This window comes from Molothrus ater, chromosome 15 (genome assembly GCF_012460135.2).
Source record: "Molothrus ater isolate BHLD 08-10-18 breed brown headed cowbird chromosome 15, BPBGC_Mater_1.1, whole genome shotgun sequence".
Classification (NCBI taxonomy): domain Eukaryota; kingdom Metazoa; phylum Chordata; class Aves; order Passeriformes; family Icteridae; genus Molothrus; species Molothrus ater.
In genome coordinates, this window is record NC_050492.2 from 17,561,368 (window position 1) to 17,577,071 (window position 15,704).

The following is a 15,704-nucleotide window of genomic DNA, read 5'->3' on the forward strand; positions in this document are numbered from 1 at the left end:
GCCCCCTGCTCTGACCCCTCCTTTCCAGCCCAGACACGGCTCCCTCAGCCCCACATTTCCTCCAGGTAAGACCTGATTTCCTAAAGATCTCGTTTCTGACCATCCACCTTTCCTTCACATTGTTTTGTCCCAGCAGGAGGCTGCAGGGCTGGCTCCTGTCCCGTGGGATGCTCCCAGGGGACCCAGCCCTGCTGTTTAACCCAGCCTTGGGGACAGGGGTGCTGCTCCAGAGGGGAGGATGGGAAGCACAGCTCTGCTCTCCAGAGGATGGCTGCTGGCTCCTCCAGCACATTGTTCTGTGCTGGCAGGAACAGATCAGGGCCTGGTCTTTGCTCCAGGAAATTCCCTGTCTTCCCTTGGTGAGGTACCCAGCTGCCCCAAGTCTCTTTCTGCTGCCACAGCAGTGATCCCAACACCCACGCACAGGACTGGTGTCCTGGGGTGGATTTTCTTTAGGGCTGGCTTGGGAAGAGTGCCCATAGGAAATGAATGAATAATTCAATGATTTGTAGCTGGTTGGAGAGCTGGAGTACCTCCATGCTCTGGCCAGGGTTTGGAAAGTTGATGAGCAGATGGAATGTTGGGCTGGGTCCTCTTTCATCCTTGGAAAATTCCCCCATAGCTTTGGGAAGCTGTGGGCATTTGGGAAAAGGTGCAGGTGGTGGCTCTGTGCTGGTGCCCTGTGCCCTCTGGGTGGGATGAGCAGGACCAGCTCTCCCAGTAAGGAGGGGGGAACTGGGGTGTGCCCTGGCTCTGGGCACCAGATCCAGAGGAGAGGCTTCCTCTTTCTGGTGTGTGCTTGCCAAGGCAGCCTGGAGGAGAAAACAGAGCAGGGAATCAAATAGAAAATCCGGATGTTTGGTGGAGGAGGGAGAGCTGAGGAGTGGAGTGAAGGCAGCCTGGAAAACCGTGGGGTGTTCTGTAGCCTGAGAGGGGAAAGGGGGGTGACAAGGTCTGGGACAGTGCCAGGGAACAGGAGGAGGCAGAGACCGTGGAAAGCAGCTGGGAAGAAGCCTTCTTTGCGGGAGGAAATGTTATTATTAGTGCTCAGTTTCCTGGACAAAAGATTCTTGTCTATTTAAATACTTCAGCTTCACGGGGCTGCAGCTCTCCAGACACAATAAAATCTGCCTTTTCTCCCTGTCATTGTCATTTCCCGCTGGCAGCAGGTGGCTACAGCTCCTGTGCTCTGGAGTAGGACATTGCAGGGCCAGGGAGGACAAGCCCTGGGGACGGGGGCTTTGTCCCCTGTGCCCCCTCACATCTGTCCACAGAGGTGCTGCTCTCTCACAGCAGTGCAGATGCTGCTGATAGAGAGATTAAGATCTATTAGATTTGAATAAAATTGGCAGAAGCATAAAAAGTATCAAAAATTTTAATATCTTGATAGGAACCACACTTAAGAGTCCTCCTGGGCCATGCTCAGGCTTCCTCAGCCAACCATGGCAGCAGCAAAATACAGAAGCTCACTAATGCCAAATAATCACAGCTAATGGATAATTGGAATTATTCTTTCCACCCAGGCATGCACAAAAGCCACACAGGGGTTGGGGTTGCTGTTGTGGGGGGAAGAGATCCAAGTTCTGTGCAAGGTGATGCTCTCACCTGATCTGTCTTTGGTGAGTGAGGTGAGGTGCTGCCCTGGCCCTGGTGTCTCCATGTGATCTCCTCTGTGTGCTTCTGCAGGCCAGGCTCTTTCCACAGAACATCCAGATACTTTTCCTACCTGTCTTGAAATGTTAAAATCTGACAACAATAGGGTGGAATTTTCTTTGTAGAATCCTGATTTTTTTTCCCCCTGTATTCATGTAGCATGAGTTTAACATCAGATCTATCCCTATAAAGATAGAAATGGGACTTTTATTCCATAAAAAGCTGGGAGATGTCTCACTCTGCTCTTTTCCTGATTATAATCGTTGCTGGTTCCAAGCCCTGCAAGACTTTGAAAAGCCAGCCTTCCTGAATGTATGACAAATATATCACAGAATCATGGAATATCCTGTGTTGGAAGGGACCCACAGGGATCATTGAGTCCAACTGCTGGACCTGATATAAATATATATTTATATTGAATTACCCCAGAAGTGCAGATGTGCTCAAAGCAGCGTGAGGGAGCCGTGGTGGGGCTCGTGGCTGTCACGAAGGACACACAGGATGCACAGTTGCTAAACCACTGAAAGCACGTCCTGTTCATCTCTGTGGGGAGTTTCTGTGTTGGGATTCTGGAAAACTGAGCAGCTCACTCAGAGTGAGTGGATAAACACAGCCAACCTGCAGTCATGCCAGTTAGACATGGATTTTAATCAGGGAGTTTTGGAAGATAACAGCAGACATTATTTAAATGCAGAACACTTGGGGATGAGCTGCGGGTGTTTTATAGGTGTGAGTTTGATTTGCTGGTTTTGTCGGGGTGGGTAAGGCCCCAGCTGTGTGTGGCCTCCAGCCTCAGCACTGATGTGTGAGCCCTGGCAATTCCTGCTTTGATTTCACAGCAGCCTGCACTGTTCTGTGCTGGACCTGGGCTTCTGCACTGGGCTCCATCCACCCCAGAGCTCCGAGCTCGTCCCCCGCAGCCTGGGGCTCCTGAGAACGTGGCCAGCAGCAGGAGAGGCTGAGAGGGAGAACTCGTGCCAGAGCTTGCCCTGGCAGCAGGAGCCCAAGGGATGGGAGGTTTCGTTTGCCCTCCAGACCAGCTCTGCCTGTCCCTGTCCCTGTGGCCATGGGGACAGCAGTGGCTCCTGGGTGACTGTGCAGTGCATGCTGGCCCTGGTGGTGTGCTCAACTGCTCAAGCAATTCATCCTAAAATAGGCTTCATATGTGATGCAGAAGAACCCAAGCAAAACAGAGCCCAGCCAACCCCAAATTTATGCTTGTGGTTACTGAAACTTGTGAGATCAATTTTTTGTTTACTTAAAACTGATTTCAAAGAGGTTTTATTTTTTCTCTTTCTTTCTTTTAATTCTCATTCTTGATCCTTGGGCTGGGAGATGGTCATGGCACTGCTCCAGCTGGGGCTGAGCCTCCTGCTGTCATCATCACAGAGCAGCTCTGTCCCAAAATGCCCAGAATTAAGGTCCTGGTGAGGTGGGGGAGCACTGTTACACCCCCAGAACAGGATCTGTGGTCACTGTTCCATTGGCACATCCCAGCAGTCACCCACAGCATGCTGAGAGATTCTTTTATTTTTATGAAAACCGGGAGAAGTTGTTATCAGTGGAGCTTTTTGTTTTTTCCTATTTCTAACTTTTGAAAATATTTAAGCTAGGAAGTGTTAAAAGCACAAGTTCAGTTGAAAAAAAGGGAGGGTGGGGGGGAAAGGCCAAGAAACAAAAACCCCCAAAGCCCACAGAGCCTCTGTGGAGCTGGCAGAAGCCAGAGCACAGACTCGGCACTGGCTGATTCCATCTCTTTGTCATGCCACATGTGGGGTGTACCCCAGTGGACAGGAAAGCCTCAAAAGCCCAGACTGCCATATTTCAGGGCAAACTGTACAGAAAATAAGCACAAGGGATAAATAAAGGCAGGAAGCTGTGGGATAACTGTGGGACAGAGACCTGAGGTGATGCTGCCCACAGCCCCCAGCTCCTGCTGAGGGAAGCACCCAGCTATTTTCTTTTTTCAGGAATCCCTGGCTGTGTGGCCCCTTTTCAGCAGAGAATTCCTGCAGCCCCAGCGTTTGAAGTGGCCGAATCCCTGCGGGGCCGGGGCCAGCAGCTCCGTCTGGCCAGGACCCATCGTCCCCTCGGCGCTGATGTGCTGAGTGCCCTGGTGCCAAGCCCACATGGAGCTGTTCCCCGAGCAGATTCCTTCCTCTGGCTCCTTTTATTTCTTCTTTTCTTCTCCTTTTCAACACTTATTAGGAGATTTGTCAGTGTTGCGCGTGGCGTCCCGGTGGCAGTTTGTGTTGGCCTCCTTGGGGTCCCTGTGCCCCAAGGGGACAAGGACTGTGTGGGGACAGGGCCAGGCAGCACAGCCTGCCAGGGGGGACAGCCCAGACTGTCAAGAAAACCCCAAAAGGAATGGAAATGGCCTTGGGGGAAAATCCTGGAGAGAACGGGGTGGCTGGTGCTGCTGCTGTCTGTCTGTCCCTGCGGAACATCAGCGCTCCTGACCGCGGTTTTTGTGCTGTGGAATTGCTTTTGGACGGTGTTCAGGCAGCAAAGTGGGGCAGGAGCCACTCTCCAGGCTGGTTTAACTCTTCTCTGGGGTGTGATTTCTGGCTGGTTACAGAGGCAGGTGAGCTGGGAGATGGGTGGGCAGCAGCGGGGCTGGAGCTGTGGCAGTGCAGGACAGCAGGGCCTGGGAATGTGGGCAGACCTGAGAGAGCAGTGAGGGACACCAGAAACTGGATTTCACTAAAAAAAAGAGATCTAAGCCTGCATTTCAGTGAGGATGGAGAAGAGGTGGGTTTGAAGGGTTTGGAGGAACAGAATGGAACAACAACTGGCTGGGGGAGCAGGTCAGACCATGGAGCTGCTCTGTGCACGCTGGGACCCATCCCATGGGCACAGAATGAATTAATGTGTCCCAAGCATTAGGAGGGAGGAAGATCTGTTCCAGAAACCCAGCCCAGAGCAGGCTGGGGGAGCAGAGGGCGTTTAGGAGCATGGGGAGCTCTCTGCTCCTTGTTGGAGACAGTGTTAATCACTGGGGCTTAGCAGCATAACGGGGCTGGGGAGGAGGAGGAAATGGGTCTGTGTCTAGATGGGCTTAACACAATGTAAACTCTGTGGTGCACTCAGAAAGTTACACCTGAGTGTGAAGGAGCTGTTCCCCAGCACAGCAGCCTGGGCTGAGGGTTTCCCCACGGTGTTGGTGGAGCTAAAGCTGGTGCACAATGTCCATACGCCTTTTCCTTTGGACAAAGCATCTGCAGTGACAACTGACATCCTCAGGGATGCCTTCCCAAGCTCCTTCTTACACAGGTTGTTTGGCTAGAGAAAAGAAATTATTTTGTATTGGGGAAAAGCTTGTCCAGATTCTGAGGAAAACTGGTAAAACAGTGTTTTAGTTATAATTCATTGCACTCTGTCTCATTTTGGAATCGCATTTTTGGCCAGGGTACATCTGGCCAACGATGCTGTGATAGTGCCCCAAGCCTTCCTCTTGGTTCTCATTTAGGTTAGAAAGTAATTAAAGGAGGGTAAAAAAAGAATTGACAGAGTTACTGACTCTCTTTCCAAAAGTGAAGGGTTTCGGCCAAACTCCTGCTAAGAAAATAAACAGAATTTCATTTTTTTATGGCAAGTTCTTCCCACATATTGAATTTCCATGCTCAGTGACAAGGGGGATGTGCTCGAGTGAGCAGCAATTAGATTCTGATGGCTTTGAGTTGTGCTTGGATTTGCTTTGGAAAGCTGGGGCTGTCCTTGGAGAGCAGGGCTTGGACCTGAGCTTGAGGCCTTATTCTCCAAGGAGCACAAACCTTGCAGCCTGAGTTATCAAGCTGTAACTGCAATGGCTGTGCCTGGAAATTATTCTCCTGCCCAGAGTCCTGCCTATCTGTGATAGAGCCCATCCTCTTCATATTAGGCCAACATTTGCTAGTCTGAGCTTAGAAACCATTTTTAATTGAGCTTGTGGCACATGTGGGTGTGAATGTCCTTCCCACTTTCCCTCCTGTAGGAGGAGGAAACCCATGTTGGGATAATTTCTGCAGAAAGCAGTAAATTTGGGGTAGTGGGGAGTGTTTGAGCTTGTCCCGAGTGTACCCACCCCCAGGACCCTCTGCTGTGGGGCTGTGCTGGGCAGGGATGAGCCCTGGCAGAGGGTGGGAGATGGTTTGGTGGTCACCACGAGCATCAGGGCCCCTCTGGGCAGCTGGGGTGACAGCAGATGGTGCCAGGGGAAGTGCTTGGGGAGCCAGGGGCTGAAGGTGCCCTGTGCCTCGGGTGATACATTGATAAATGTGTCATGGCTCAGGAAGCAGGGCAGGGAAGGATGTGAGGGACGGAGGATTCATATCCTGGAAACGCCGCCGTGTCACGGCCGGGGAATTCTGCAGGGTAAATGCATTTGCCTGTGCTGCTGCAGACAATCTGCTTAATGTGGGAAGCAGAGTTTCCTGCAGCACCGAGCCAGTGGGAAGGGAAAACCCTGAGAGGCAGGAAGGGAGGGAGAATTAGCAGGTAAACCCATTAGCAGTGACCACCTCTTTGTGTGGGGATTACACAAAGCTGCTGCTTTGGGATGCTCAGCGTCTGGGGAGGAGCCAGGGCTGCCAGGGGGGGCCTCTCCCCTCTCCTGAGGGGCTCGACCCCGGAGCTGGGATTAGCACTTGCCACAAGCCACCCTCACTAGCCAGAACAAATTGCTGCACGTGCTGAGGGAGAGCCCAACCTGCAAGAACCGTGGTGATGCTGTGGGGCAGAGGTTTGGCAGGCTCTGCTCAGCAAATCCCTCCATTCTTCCCAATGGGACCTTCCTCATGGAAATCACTCCACTTTAACCAACAGATTTACACTGTTCTGCTACTCTGGACAGAGGTTTACCCCAGCTCCGTCCTCAGCTTGGGAGTTCTTCAGATACTGGCTCTAAAAGTGGATACAGGGCACAAAGGGGAATAGATGTGCTGTCCCAAGAGCCTCTCTCAGTCAGGACATCCCAGAATGGTTTGGCAGAAGCTCGGGCCAGTGGGGAGGGAGCTCTGAGGTGCAGTGGAGGGCGCTGGGGGAGCGTGTGTGGAGGGGAGACAGCCCAGTGCCAGGGAGAGCTGCAGGGATGGCATCACAGGGGCCAGGCTGGGGCTGGGGCCCTTCCTGAGTCCTTGCTGGAGCCCCTGAGGGGACGATGCTGCCCGAGATTGTGGTGGCCAGCACTGTGTCCCAGAGCTCCCATCCTGTGTGTGTCCTCCGGCAGCCTTCCCAACATGCCAACCACAGGAAAGCAGCAGAAACCCAAGCTTTCCTTTTGCTTGGATTCCCATCACTTCCCAGACTTTAATGACAGACCATTCCAGGCTCCCTCCTCGGGCTGGTTTGGCTCTTGGGGCCGAGCTCTGTCTCATGGGCAAAGCAGCCACGGGGTGAGAGGAAGAGGAAGGAGAGGCCACGTTGTGGGATGAGCGCTTTTGGGGGGCCGTGACCCCGCTCCCCCTCTCCTGTCCCCCACGGGGGTCCCGCAGCCCCGGCCCCACGCGGGGCTCCCCGGGCTGGGCGCAGCAGCGGCAGCTCCGGCTCCTCTCGCTCCGTTCGCGCTCCAGATGCTGAGCCAGATGTTGGCGCTGCCGTGTGCGCCCGCTGGCAGCGGCGGGGCCGGGGATGCCGCTCCCGCTGCCGGCTGCCCGAGCCCCGGAGGGGATGCCCGAGCCCCGGAGGGGATGCCCGAACCCTGGAGGCGATGCCCGAGCCCCGGAGGCGATGCCCGAGCCCTGGAGGCGATGCCCGAGCCCCGGAGGCGATGCCTGAGCTCCGCCGGGGATGCCGCTCCCGCTGTCGGCTGCCCGAGCCCCGGAGGCGATGCCCGAGCCCCGGAGGCGATGCCCGAGCCCCGGAGGCGATGCCCGAGCCCCGGAGGCGATGCCTGAGCTCCGCCGGGGATGCCGCTCCCGCTGCCGGCTGCCCGAGCCCCGGAGGGGATGCCCGAGCTCCGCCGGGATGCCCGAGCCCCGGAGGCGATGCCCGAGCTCCGCCGGGGATGCCGCTCCCGCTGCCGGCTGCCCGAGCCCCGGAGGGGATGCCCGAGCCCCGGAGGGGATGCCCGAGCCCCGGAGGGGATGCCCGAGCTCCGCCGGGGATGCCGCTCCCGCTCCCCGCTGCCCGAGCCCTGGAGGCGATGCCCGAGCCCCGGAGGGGATGCCCGAGCCCCGGAGGGGATGCCCGAGCCCCGGAGGGGATGCCCGAGCCCCGGAGGCGATGCCCGAGCCCCGGAGGCGATGCCCGAGCTCCGCCGGGGATGCCGCTCCCGCTGTCGGCTGCCCGAGCCCCGGAGGCGATGCCCGAGCCCCGGAGGCGATGCCCGAGCCCCGGAGGCGATGCCCGAGCTCCGCCGGGGATGCCGCTCCCGCTCCCCGCTGCCCGAGCTCCGGCGCCTCGGCACCGCCACCTCCCGGGCGTGCGGCGGCTCCCGCGGCAGCCTGCGGGGATGTTTGTTCATTTTCTTTATTCCTCGGTGCCTCCCGGGCATCCCGGAGGGGACGCGCGTTCCCGTGTGCTCAGCCTGTGGGCCTGAGTTGATTTATTTTCTTTTTTTGCGCGATGCAGCCCGGCCCTGCCCAGCAACCTTCTCACAGCACGCTCGGGCTCGCAGCACTTACCGGGAGGGATATTCACGTGTAATGGTTTTATTAAATCCTATAACTCTCCTTTTTTGCCTCTCACGCTAAGGACAAACACCCCGAGGTGAGCGTGGTTTCTCTGGGCAATGCTGGCTTGTCCATCTGTCTGAAGCAATTACTGTGGCTTCCCCGGGGATTATTTTCCAGACCAGGTGTTGACATTTTTCCCCAGCTGGGTGTCAAGCCGTACCTGCGGGGGCGGTTTCGGAGCAGCACAAGCCTAACGAGAGAGTGCCCTGGGTTAATGAGGTGTTGCGAGACAGCACAGCTAAATCCAGCATTACACGGTCCAACTTTCCAGTTTAATTAGAAACCTGGATCTCCTGCTCATGCATTAATTCACTTTTTTGACTTGAGTGACAGCCCAGGCTCTCACAGGGAAGGTGACTGCTGTGTTTAAGAAGTGTGGGTGTTGTTGGCTGTCCTCGTCCCCCTGTCTTGCCCAGCTTTGTGTTTGCCATGGGAATATCACGCTGTGCCCACCAGAGCAGCCGAGCCAGGCAGGGGCTGGGTGCCTCTCTTGGCCAGGAGGAGCAGCTGGGACCTGCGGGATTAGCAGAATCCACCTTTCCCCTCTATTCCCCTCTATTTCCCCTCTATTTCCTTGTGGATCCCACAGGTGGGAGGGTGCAAGGACCTGGCACATGCTCCTTCCCAGCTATGGCTCCACCACTCCCGTGCCAGCTCCCTAAGCCTGGCAGCCCTGGGATTACAGAGATGCTATCAGTGCTAGGGAAAAGGGTTGTGCAGCAAGTGCAGAAGTTCAGGAGTGCAGTAATTAGCTGAGCAATTGTAAAGCCCAGCAATTAGTGGCTAATTGCTGCTGCAGAAATATGCAAAGCAGCCTTTTATTCCTTCCTCCATGTGGGATGGCTGATCAGGTTTGCTGGGAGCAGGGAGCACTTCTGTCTTGTCCCTGTCGATGGCAGGATAGGACAAGGGGGAAATGCTTTAAGATGAAGGATGGTAGATTTAGATTTGATATTAAAGAGAAATTCCTCCTTGTGAGGGTGGTGAGGCCCTGGCTCAGGTTTTCCAGAGGAGCTGTGGATGCTCTGGGTGGTGCTCTGGTGATGTTCTCAGCTGGCAGGAGTGGCTCTTGAGCTGCCCTTGATCTCAAGCTTGGGAGATGTGCATTGTGCCAGCAGTGGAGAAATCAGCTTCACAGGGGGGTTGGGAGCCACCAAGGGGCCTCATTGCCATTTTTAGAGCCCCATTTGACCAGACATGGAGGCAGTGGGAGGAATCCTCTGGGAATGGGCGCGATGCTCTGCCCCTGGTGCAGCCCCTTGCTGTGGTACTTCACACCCTCACACCAGTCACCGCCACTGCCCCATCCTCACTGAGACAGCCTCGAGGTGCCTGGAATGACTTATGAACAGCTCGTAGAAGAGACATATTTACTTAATAAATAAATACAAATAACATATGGCAGGTACTAGCATGAAATACACACTATTGATGTTGTGAGGGACGCCAGGGTCTGGGGCTGGAGCTTTGCCTAGCTCAGCTTAGCATGCCCAGCTGGCACTTACCAGGCTGGCCCTGGATAACGGCACTGATGGTGCAACCTGGAACTGCTCGAGGGCATGTCAGAAGCTACACACCTGGATGGACAAATATATTAGCACACAGCAGCCAGGGAGGCTTTGCCTTAGGATGCCTGGGGGCATAAAGTGTGCACTTCTCTGGGAACCTCGGGCACATCTCTGGGTGCCTGCCCAGGGCAGGTCCTGGGAGCTGCAGTGGGGTCATGGCACACATGGCACACACAGCTGAGGGTCATGGCACACACAGCTGATGGTCATGGCACACATGGCACACACAGCTGATGGTCATGGCACACATGGCACACGGCTGAGGGTCATGGCACACATGGCTGAGGGTCATGGCGCACATGGCACACATGGCACACATGGGCACACAGCTGAGGGTCATGGCACACATGGCTGAGGGTCATGGCGCACATGGCACACATGGCACACATGGCACACACAGCTGAGGGTCATGGCACACGTGGCACACACAGCTGAGGGCAGGGGGAGATGGAGCCCCATGGACCTCGGGATGGTGCCAGGGCTTGTCCCCTCATCTCTGCAAAGCTTGGTGCAGAGCACAGGGGCTCTGCTGTGGCAGATTGGCAAAGCCTTGACCTAAAGCTGGGAGCTCTGCTGAGCTCAAGGAGGCAGCAGCAGCTGGGTTTGGGGTTTGGGGTTGTCTCTGAGCTTTGGGGCCAGGTGTCAGTCAGCAGAGACGGGCAGGGGCAGGAAGAGGATCGCCTTCTGGCCGTAGTGAGTCCGCGGGCCCAGCTTGCTGTTCCCGTTCTTCTTCAGCCCCACAAACCAGTTCTTGTCCGCGTGCATTTTGGAGACGTAGGTGTTGTAATGGTTCTCCTCGAGCCTTTCCAGGAACAGACACTCCTCACCCAGTAACTGCTGCGAGAGAGCCCGGGGGAGGGACAGTGAGCCAGGGATGCTCCTGACGTGACAATCCCAGCCCAGCTCTCCCCTCTGAGATGCCATCCTGATCCACCTCTGAGATTTCCACACCCCAGTAAAGCTCTTATTTAAGCTGTGGGGTAGGTGGCCTTGATTTGCTCCCCTGGACCACTCCTGTAGCAAGGTGTCTGTGACCTGGGAATTTTAATTGGCACTTTAAATCAGCCCCATGCTCCATAAGCTGCTCCTGGCCCTGGCTCCTGCTCTGGCCCTGAGCTGTGTGGTAGCAGCTGCAGGCTCAGAGCACAGAACCAGAACAGTTTGGGTTGGAAGAGACCTTAAAGACCACTGAGCTCCAGCCCTTAGCCATGGGCAGGGACACCTGCACTGGGTGGCAGCTGCTGAGGGGCTGCAGAGCAGCTGCTGCTCCAGGTATGAAACACAAAATTTATCAAGTGTCAGATAGGAAATACAATATTTGTCCAGAAGCAGGGCAGTAAACAGCATTATTTGCTAATTTATTTATGTCCCCCCAAAATAAAGCCAGATGCAGAGTGGCCGTGCAGCTGCCAGAATCACAACCAGAGCCCAGCTCTTGCCTGTGCTTTGCATCAGCCAGCTGTGGGATGTCTGCAGCCCTGCCCATGGCTGCCCCAGGGATCCCCACACCTACCGAGCCGTAGAGCAGCCCCTTGGTGTCCATGGCCAGGTACTGCCCCGACTGGGTGCTCCTGATGTGCACAACCCCCACGCTCTCTGCACTCAGCTGGAGCTGGACTGGAGGAACAGCAAAACAACAGTGAGAGGAAAATAGGAAAAGCGGATAAAAAAGAGCTGCCAGGAAGTTTAGTGGGGTATTTTGTTGAAGTCTGGCTTATAAAGAGTTTATAGGAAACAGTACAGTGTGTAATAAAAGTGTCTCCTTGTACCCTCTTCTTCAAAGAAATCCCACAGCCATCCTTTAGGAACCAAAGACCAATTTTCCCCTTATTTTACATCAAAAGAAGGGCAGCCTTTTGGTTACGATGCTGGAATGGGACACAGGAGATTGGGGTTTTAATTCTGGCTCTAATTTACAAATTTCTCATGTGGTTTGACAAGACACTTAAGGAGTGACATATGAGGGAGTATTTTGAGAGCTAAGCCAGGGATGGGCAGACTGCAGATGCCTGCACTGCAACCCCCTGATCCAAAGCATCCCACCCAGCTGTCTGCTCCAGCTGGATTTATCCAGAGCGTTGGAGAGTGGGGAAATAGAGAAGGCTGTGGCTGCAGTCACAGTGACTTGCAAATTCCAGCTCTTCCCAGTGATCCTTCCCATCTCGTAGGCAGCTTCTTTCCCTAAGATTTATAACAGCAATATTTAGGTTGGTTGGAATGAAGTATGAACGGATGTCTCGGCTCCAGCTCCTTCCTTCCTGTTTATATTTAATTTATTTATCCTTATTTAGATGAGGTAAAAGGCAGTGTTACCTCTTGGCCTGGTGGAACACCCATCACAGTGAAATCTTTGCTGTAATGGTTCACATTCTTCATTTTTGGCATTTCCTGCTCAGTAAATGATATTAATTAGGAAGCAGTGTGGGTGCAGGTTTGCAGGAATACTTGGCCCCTGTCATGCCTGGTTTGGGAATGTGCCCTGGGAAAACCCCAGCCCACCTGCATTCCCTGAGGTGCTGCAGAGCTGGGACCTGGCCAAGGAGCAGTCCAGGCAGAAAGGAGGGAAATGGGATGAAAACGATGACACTGCTCTAAAAACTGTTCCTGAGAGGGGGGAGTGAGGAACCCTCCTGCTGCCAATGGGATGTTGAGGTTTTTGGCCACAGAGGGAGTGAGAACAGTGAGTCCAGAGGAAGGAGCTTGTGCACTAAATTCTTTCAGGTTCTCTTCCAGGTCTGTACAGAGATTTCCTTCCATGAAGTAATGGCATGAAAGCAGGAAAAGGAGACTTTTTGTAGAGATGAGCATGAGCTTCATCCTGGAGAATCTGCAGAGTCCAGGTAAGATTTCTTTCCATTCCTTGGTGCAAGCTTGGAATGCCCACGTAAAGGACATGGGAAGTGGATCCTGATGTGGGGCTGCACAACAAAGGCCTAGAGAGAGAGACTCCTTCTGCTCTTCTTAGAGATCCTCCATGATTCTGAGGCCATTTGAGAGAAAAATAAGAGTTCTTGGTATTTGTCTGGAACAAAATGCACGTGGGCAGTTTGCAGGGCACCGGTGCGGCTGGAACGCTGCTGTGCCCTCTGGCCTCCCAATAAACCCTGGGTGTTCCTGCGCCTTGTCCCTCCCTGGGGCTGGCAGGTGCCTGTCCCAGCTGGGTGACAATGTCCCACAGTGCCAGCCACGGTCTGGGCTGCTCCTCTTGCACACCAGGGAATGATGCTGAGCAGCTCCATCATGTCCAAGGTGCAGGGGCAGGACCGTGGGTGCTCAGAGCCAGGTACCTCTCCCCAAGGCTGCTCTGCTGGCACTCAGCCCTTCCAGGAGTTTCCTCAGTAAATATTAGTGTGTTCCTGTATCCCAGTTCATGAGATCATTTGCAGGAGGCTCCTTTCTGGCACAGGATTGCAAACACGTGGCCCCGGGCCAGCAGGCAGGGAGGTGTGAGCGTGCTGGGATGCAGGGCTGCCTGCCCTCCCTGCTCACGGGCACAGTGCAGCCCTGGTGACCTCTCCAAGGGGATGCATCTGCTTTTCCAGAGGGAAAAGAGCTGTGCTGTGTGACAGCAGCCGTGCTGTGAGACAACAGCCTGGGCCAGGGCACCGGAGTGGGCTCATGGCCTTGGTGCCTCCCCACGTCCCAGGAGATGCCATCTTCACCCTGACCTCTCCTTCTGACTCCAGCAAAAGCTCTGGAAAATGCTGCAGAGACACTGCCTGAGCTCATACCACCTCTCCTTGGTGTGTCTGTGAGCCCAGCCCTGTCTCTTGCAGATCTTTGGGATCATCCAGCCTTTCCAGGGGTTTGAGGGTTAGTTGCTGGGTTTATTCCTGCCTGGAGGCTGGAGCTGCGCACTGTGTTTGTCCAGCCTCAGGGAGCCCATCTTCATCCATCCCCCAGCACTGCCTCGTGCTGGGGAGACAGTGTTTGTAACTAAAACTCAGCTCTAAACTGCCTGTCAGTAACACAACAATAGCCACAGGAAAGGTTAAGTTTGGGGGAGAAGCCACATGTGTGCTTGTGGTTTAAAGAAAATAAAAGTGCTTTTCTTAGCACTTTGTAAGGCTGGCTTGGCTCCTCCCAGCCCTTCCTTCTAACGAGATAGGAGCCTGGCAGGGCCTGGTGCCATTCCAGTAAATGTTCAGGATATGAACCCAGAGGCTGCTGCCAAGAGCAGGGGCAGAGCCCATCCCTGCTGCCCACAGAGCCCTGCAGGAGCTTTGCTGTGTGCCCAGCTCTCCTGGGCAGCAGGTTAAAAAATCCCCTGAAGAGTTTTTGGTAATGCAAGAGCACAAAAAAAACCCCTTAAATTCCCAATGATTCCTCGGTGGGAGAAGTGGTGGTGTCTGCAGGAGCAGCTCCTCCAGCAGATGTGTCCCACCACGGGCTGGAGCCACCAGGGGCACTCACTGCAGGGATGGGGACAGATAAGGGGGGAGTGACCGAGTAAAGGGCTGTGGCACACGGCTGGCAGTGCAAGGACAGCACAGAGCTCCATGTGATGCTGTGTGTGTGGGATGCCAGGCTGCCCTGAGCCCCCCTGCCAGGGCCAGCTCCCTGTGTGAGCTGGCCCTGCTGTGTCCCTGTGTCTGTCTGTCTGTCTGTCTGCCAGGAGGGGAAGCCAGTGCCAGGCTCAACACTGGAGATAGCTATTGCTGTCCTTCAAATCTGCACTTGGACAGCACACACCTCACACCTCCCCTGCTCCGGGTCCCAGCTGTGGGTGTGTTTGTCCCCTGGAGGTGTGTTTGGCTCCAGGGATGTGTGTTTGGTTCCCTTGGAGGTGTGCTTGTCCCCTGGAGGTGTGTTTGGCTCTAGGGAGGTGTGTTTGGTTCCCTTGGAGGTGTTTTTGGCCCCTGGAGGTGTGTTTGTCCCCTGGGATATGTGTTTGTCCCCTGGGATGTGTGTTTGGCCCCTGGGATGTGTGTTTGTCCCCTGGAGGTGTTTTTGGCCCCTGGAAGGTGTGTTTGGTTCCCTTGGAGGTGTTTTTGGCCCCTGGAGGTGTGTTTGGCTCTAGGGATGTGTGTTTGGCCCCTGGAATGTGTGTTTGTTCCCTGGGATATGTGTTTGGCTCTAGTGAGGTGTGTTTGGCCCCTGGAGGTGTTTTTGGCCCCTGGAAGGTGTGTTTGGCCCTAGGGAGATGTGCTGTCACACCAACCTCGTCCAGAGCCCGTTTTCCCCAGCTGCCCCTTCCCAGCTGATGAAATCCCAGCACAAGGAGCCCCCCAAGCCCCGTTTTGCTCACTGTGCTCGTCGCTGCGGTCCCGGGTGCCATCCACGGTGCCGTCGGGCAGGATGCGCAGGAAGTGCCCCCCGTTGCTGCAGTACAGCAGCTTGGGCTTCTTGTAGCTGCCCGCGGGCAGGTCGAACTTCTCGGTCAGGGCGCTGAAGGTGCTGATCTCCCCCTCGGCCATCCCGCAGCCTCCTTCTCCCAGGGCTGCAAGGGAGGTGACAGCAGGGGTGACACCAGTGCTGGCGCACACTGCTGCTGCTGCTGCTGCTGCTGCTGCTGGGCTGCAAGGGAGGTGACAGCAGGGTGACACCGAGGGCAGTGCTGGCACACGCTGCTGCTGCCTGAATGCAAGGCAGGTGACAGCAGGGTGACACTGAGTGCAGTGCTGGCACACGCTGCTGCTGCTGGGCTCCAAGGCAGGTGACAGCAGGGTGACACCGAGTGCAGTGCTGGCACACGCTGCTGCTGCTGCCCGGCTTTAAAGGCAGCAGGGAGGGAGCCCGGGGGTCCCGGCGGGCTGGGGCTGGTGATTCACAGCCCAAGGGGATGCTCCCCAGCGTGGGAGGTGTGCGGGGCTGTCTCCTCGCTGGGTGG

At 55.5% G+C, this 15,704-nt stretch overlaps 1 protein-coding gene and 1 long non-coding RNA gene across 4 annotated transcripts in view; one reads left to right on the plus strand and one right to left on the minus strand.

The window, feature by feature from the left end:
* Positions 1-15,704, plus strand: part of LOC129046836 (uncharacterized) — a 20,296-nt gene that overhangs the window by 66 nt on the left and 4,526 nt on the right. The window contains exons 1-2 of the long non-coding RNA XR_008508635.1: positions 1-65; positions 12,608-12,714. The exon at positions 1-65 is cut by the window's left edge and continues 66 nt beyond it. This is a non-coding gene — a long non-coding RNA (uncharacterized LOC129046836). The remainder of the gene's footprint in view (positions 66-12,607; positions 12,715-15,704) is intronic.
* The window catches only part of FGF1 (fibroblast growth factor 1), a 21,638-nt gene continuing 15,596 nt past the window's right edge, over positions 9,663-15,704 (minus strand). For 2 of the 3 annotated variants that reach the window (XM_036391514.2, XM_036391513.2), the window contains exons 2-4: positions 15,123-15,314; positions 11,388-11,491; positions 9,663-10,711 (exon numbers count right to left, since the gene is read on the minus strand). In XM_036391514.2, the coding sequence (XP_036247407.1) occupies positions 10,517-10,711; positions 11,388-11,491; positions 15,123-15,291 (468 nt within the window). In that variant the 5' untranslated portion in view covers positions 15,292-15,314 and the 3' untranslated portion in view covers positions 9,663-10,516. Of the gene's footprint in view, positions 10,712-11,387; positions 11,492-12,678; positions 12,855-15,122; positions 15,315-15,704 lie in introns of those variants that run through there. The other variant, XM_036391515.2, reaches the window with a different exon arrangement.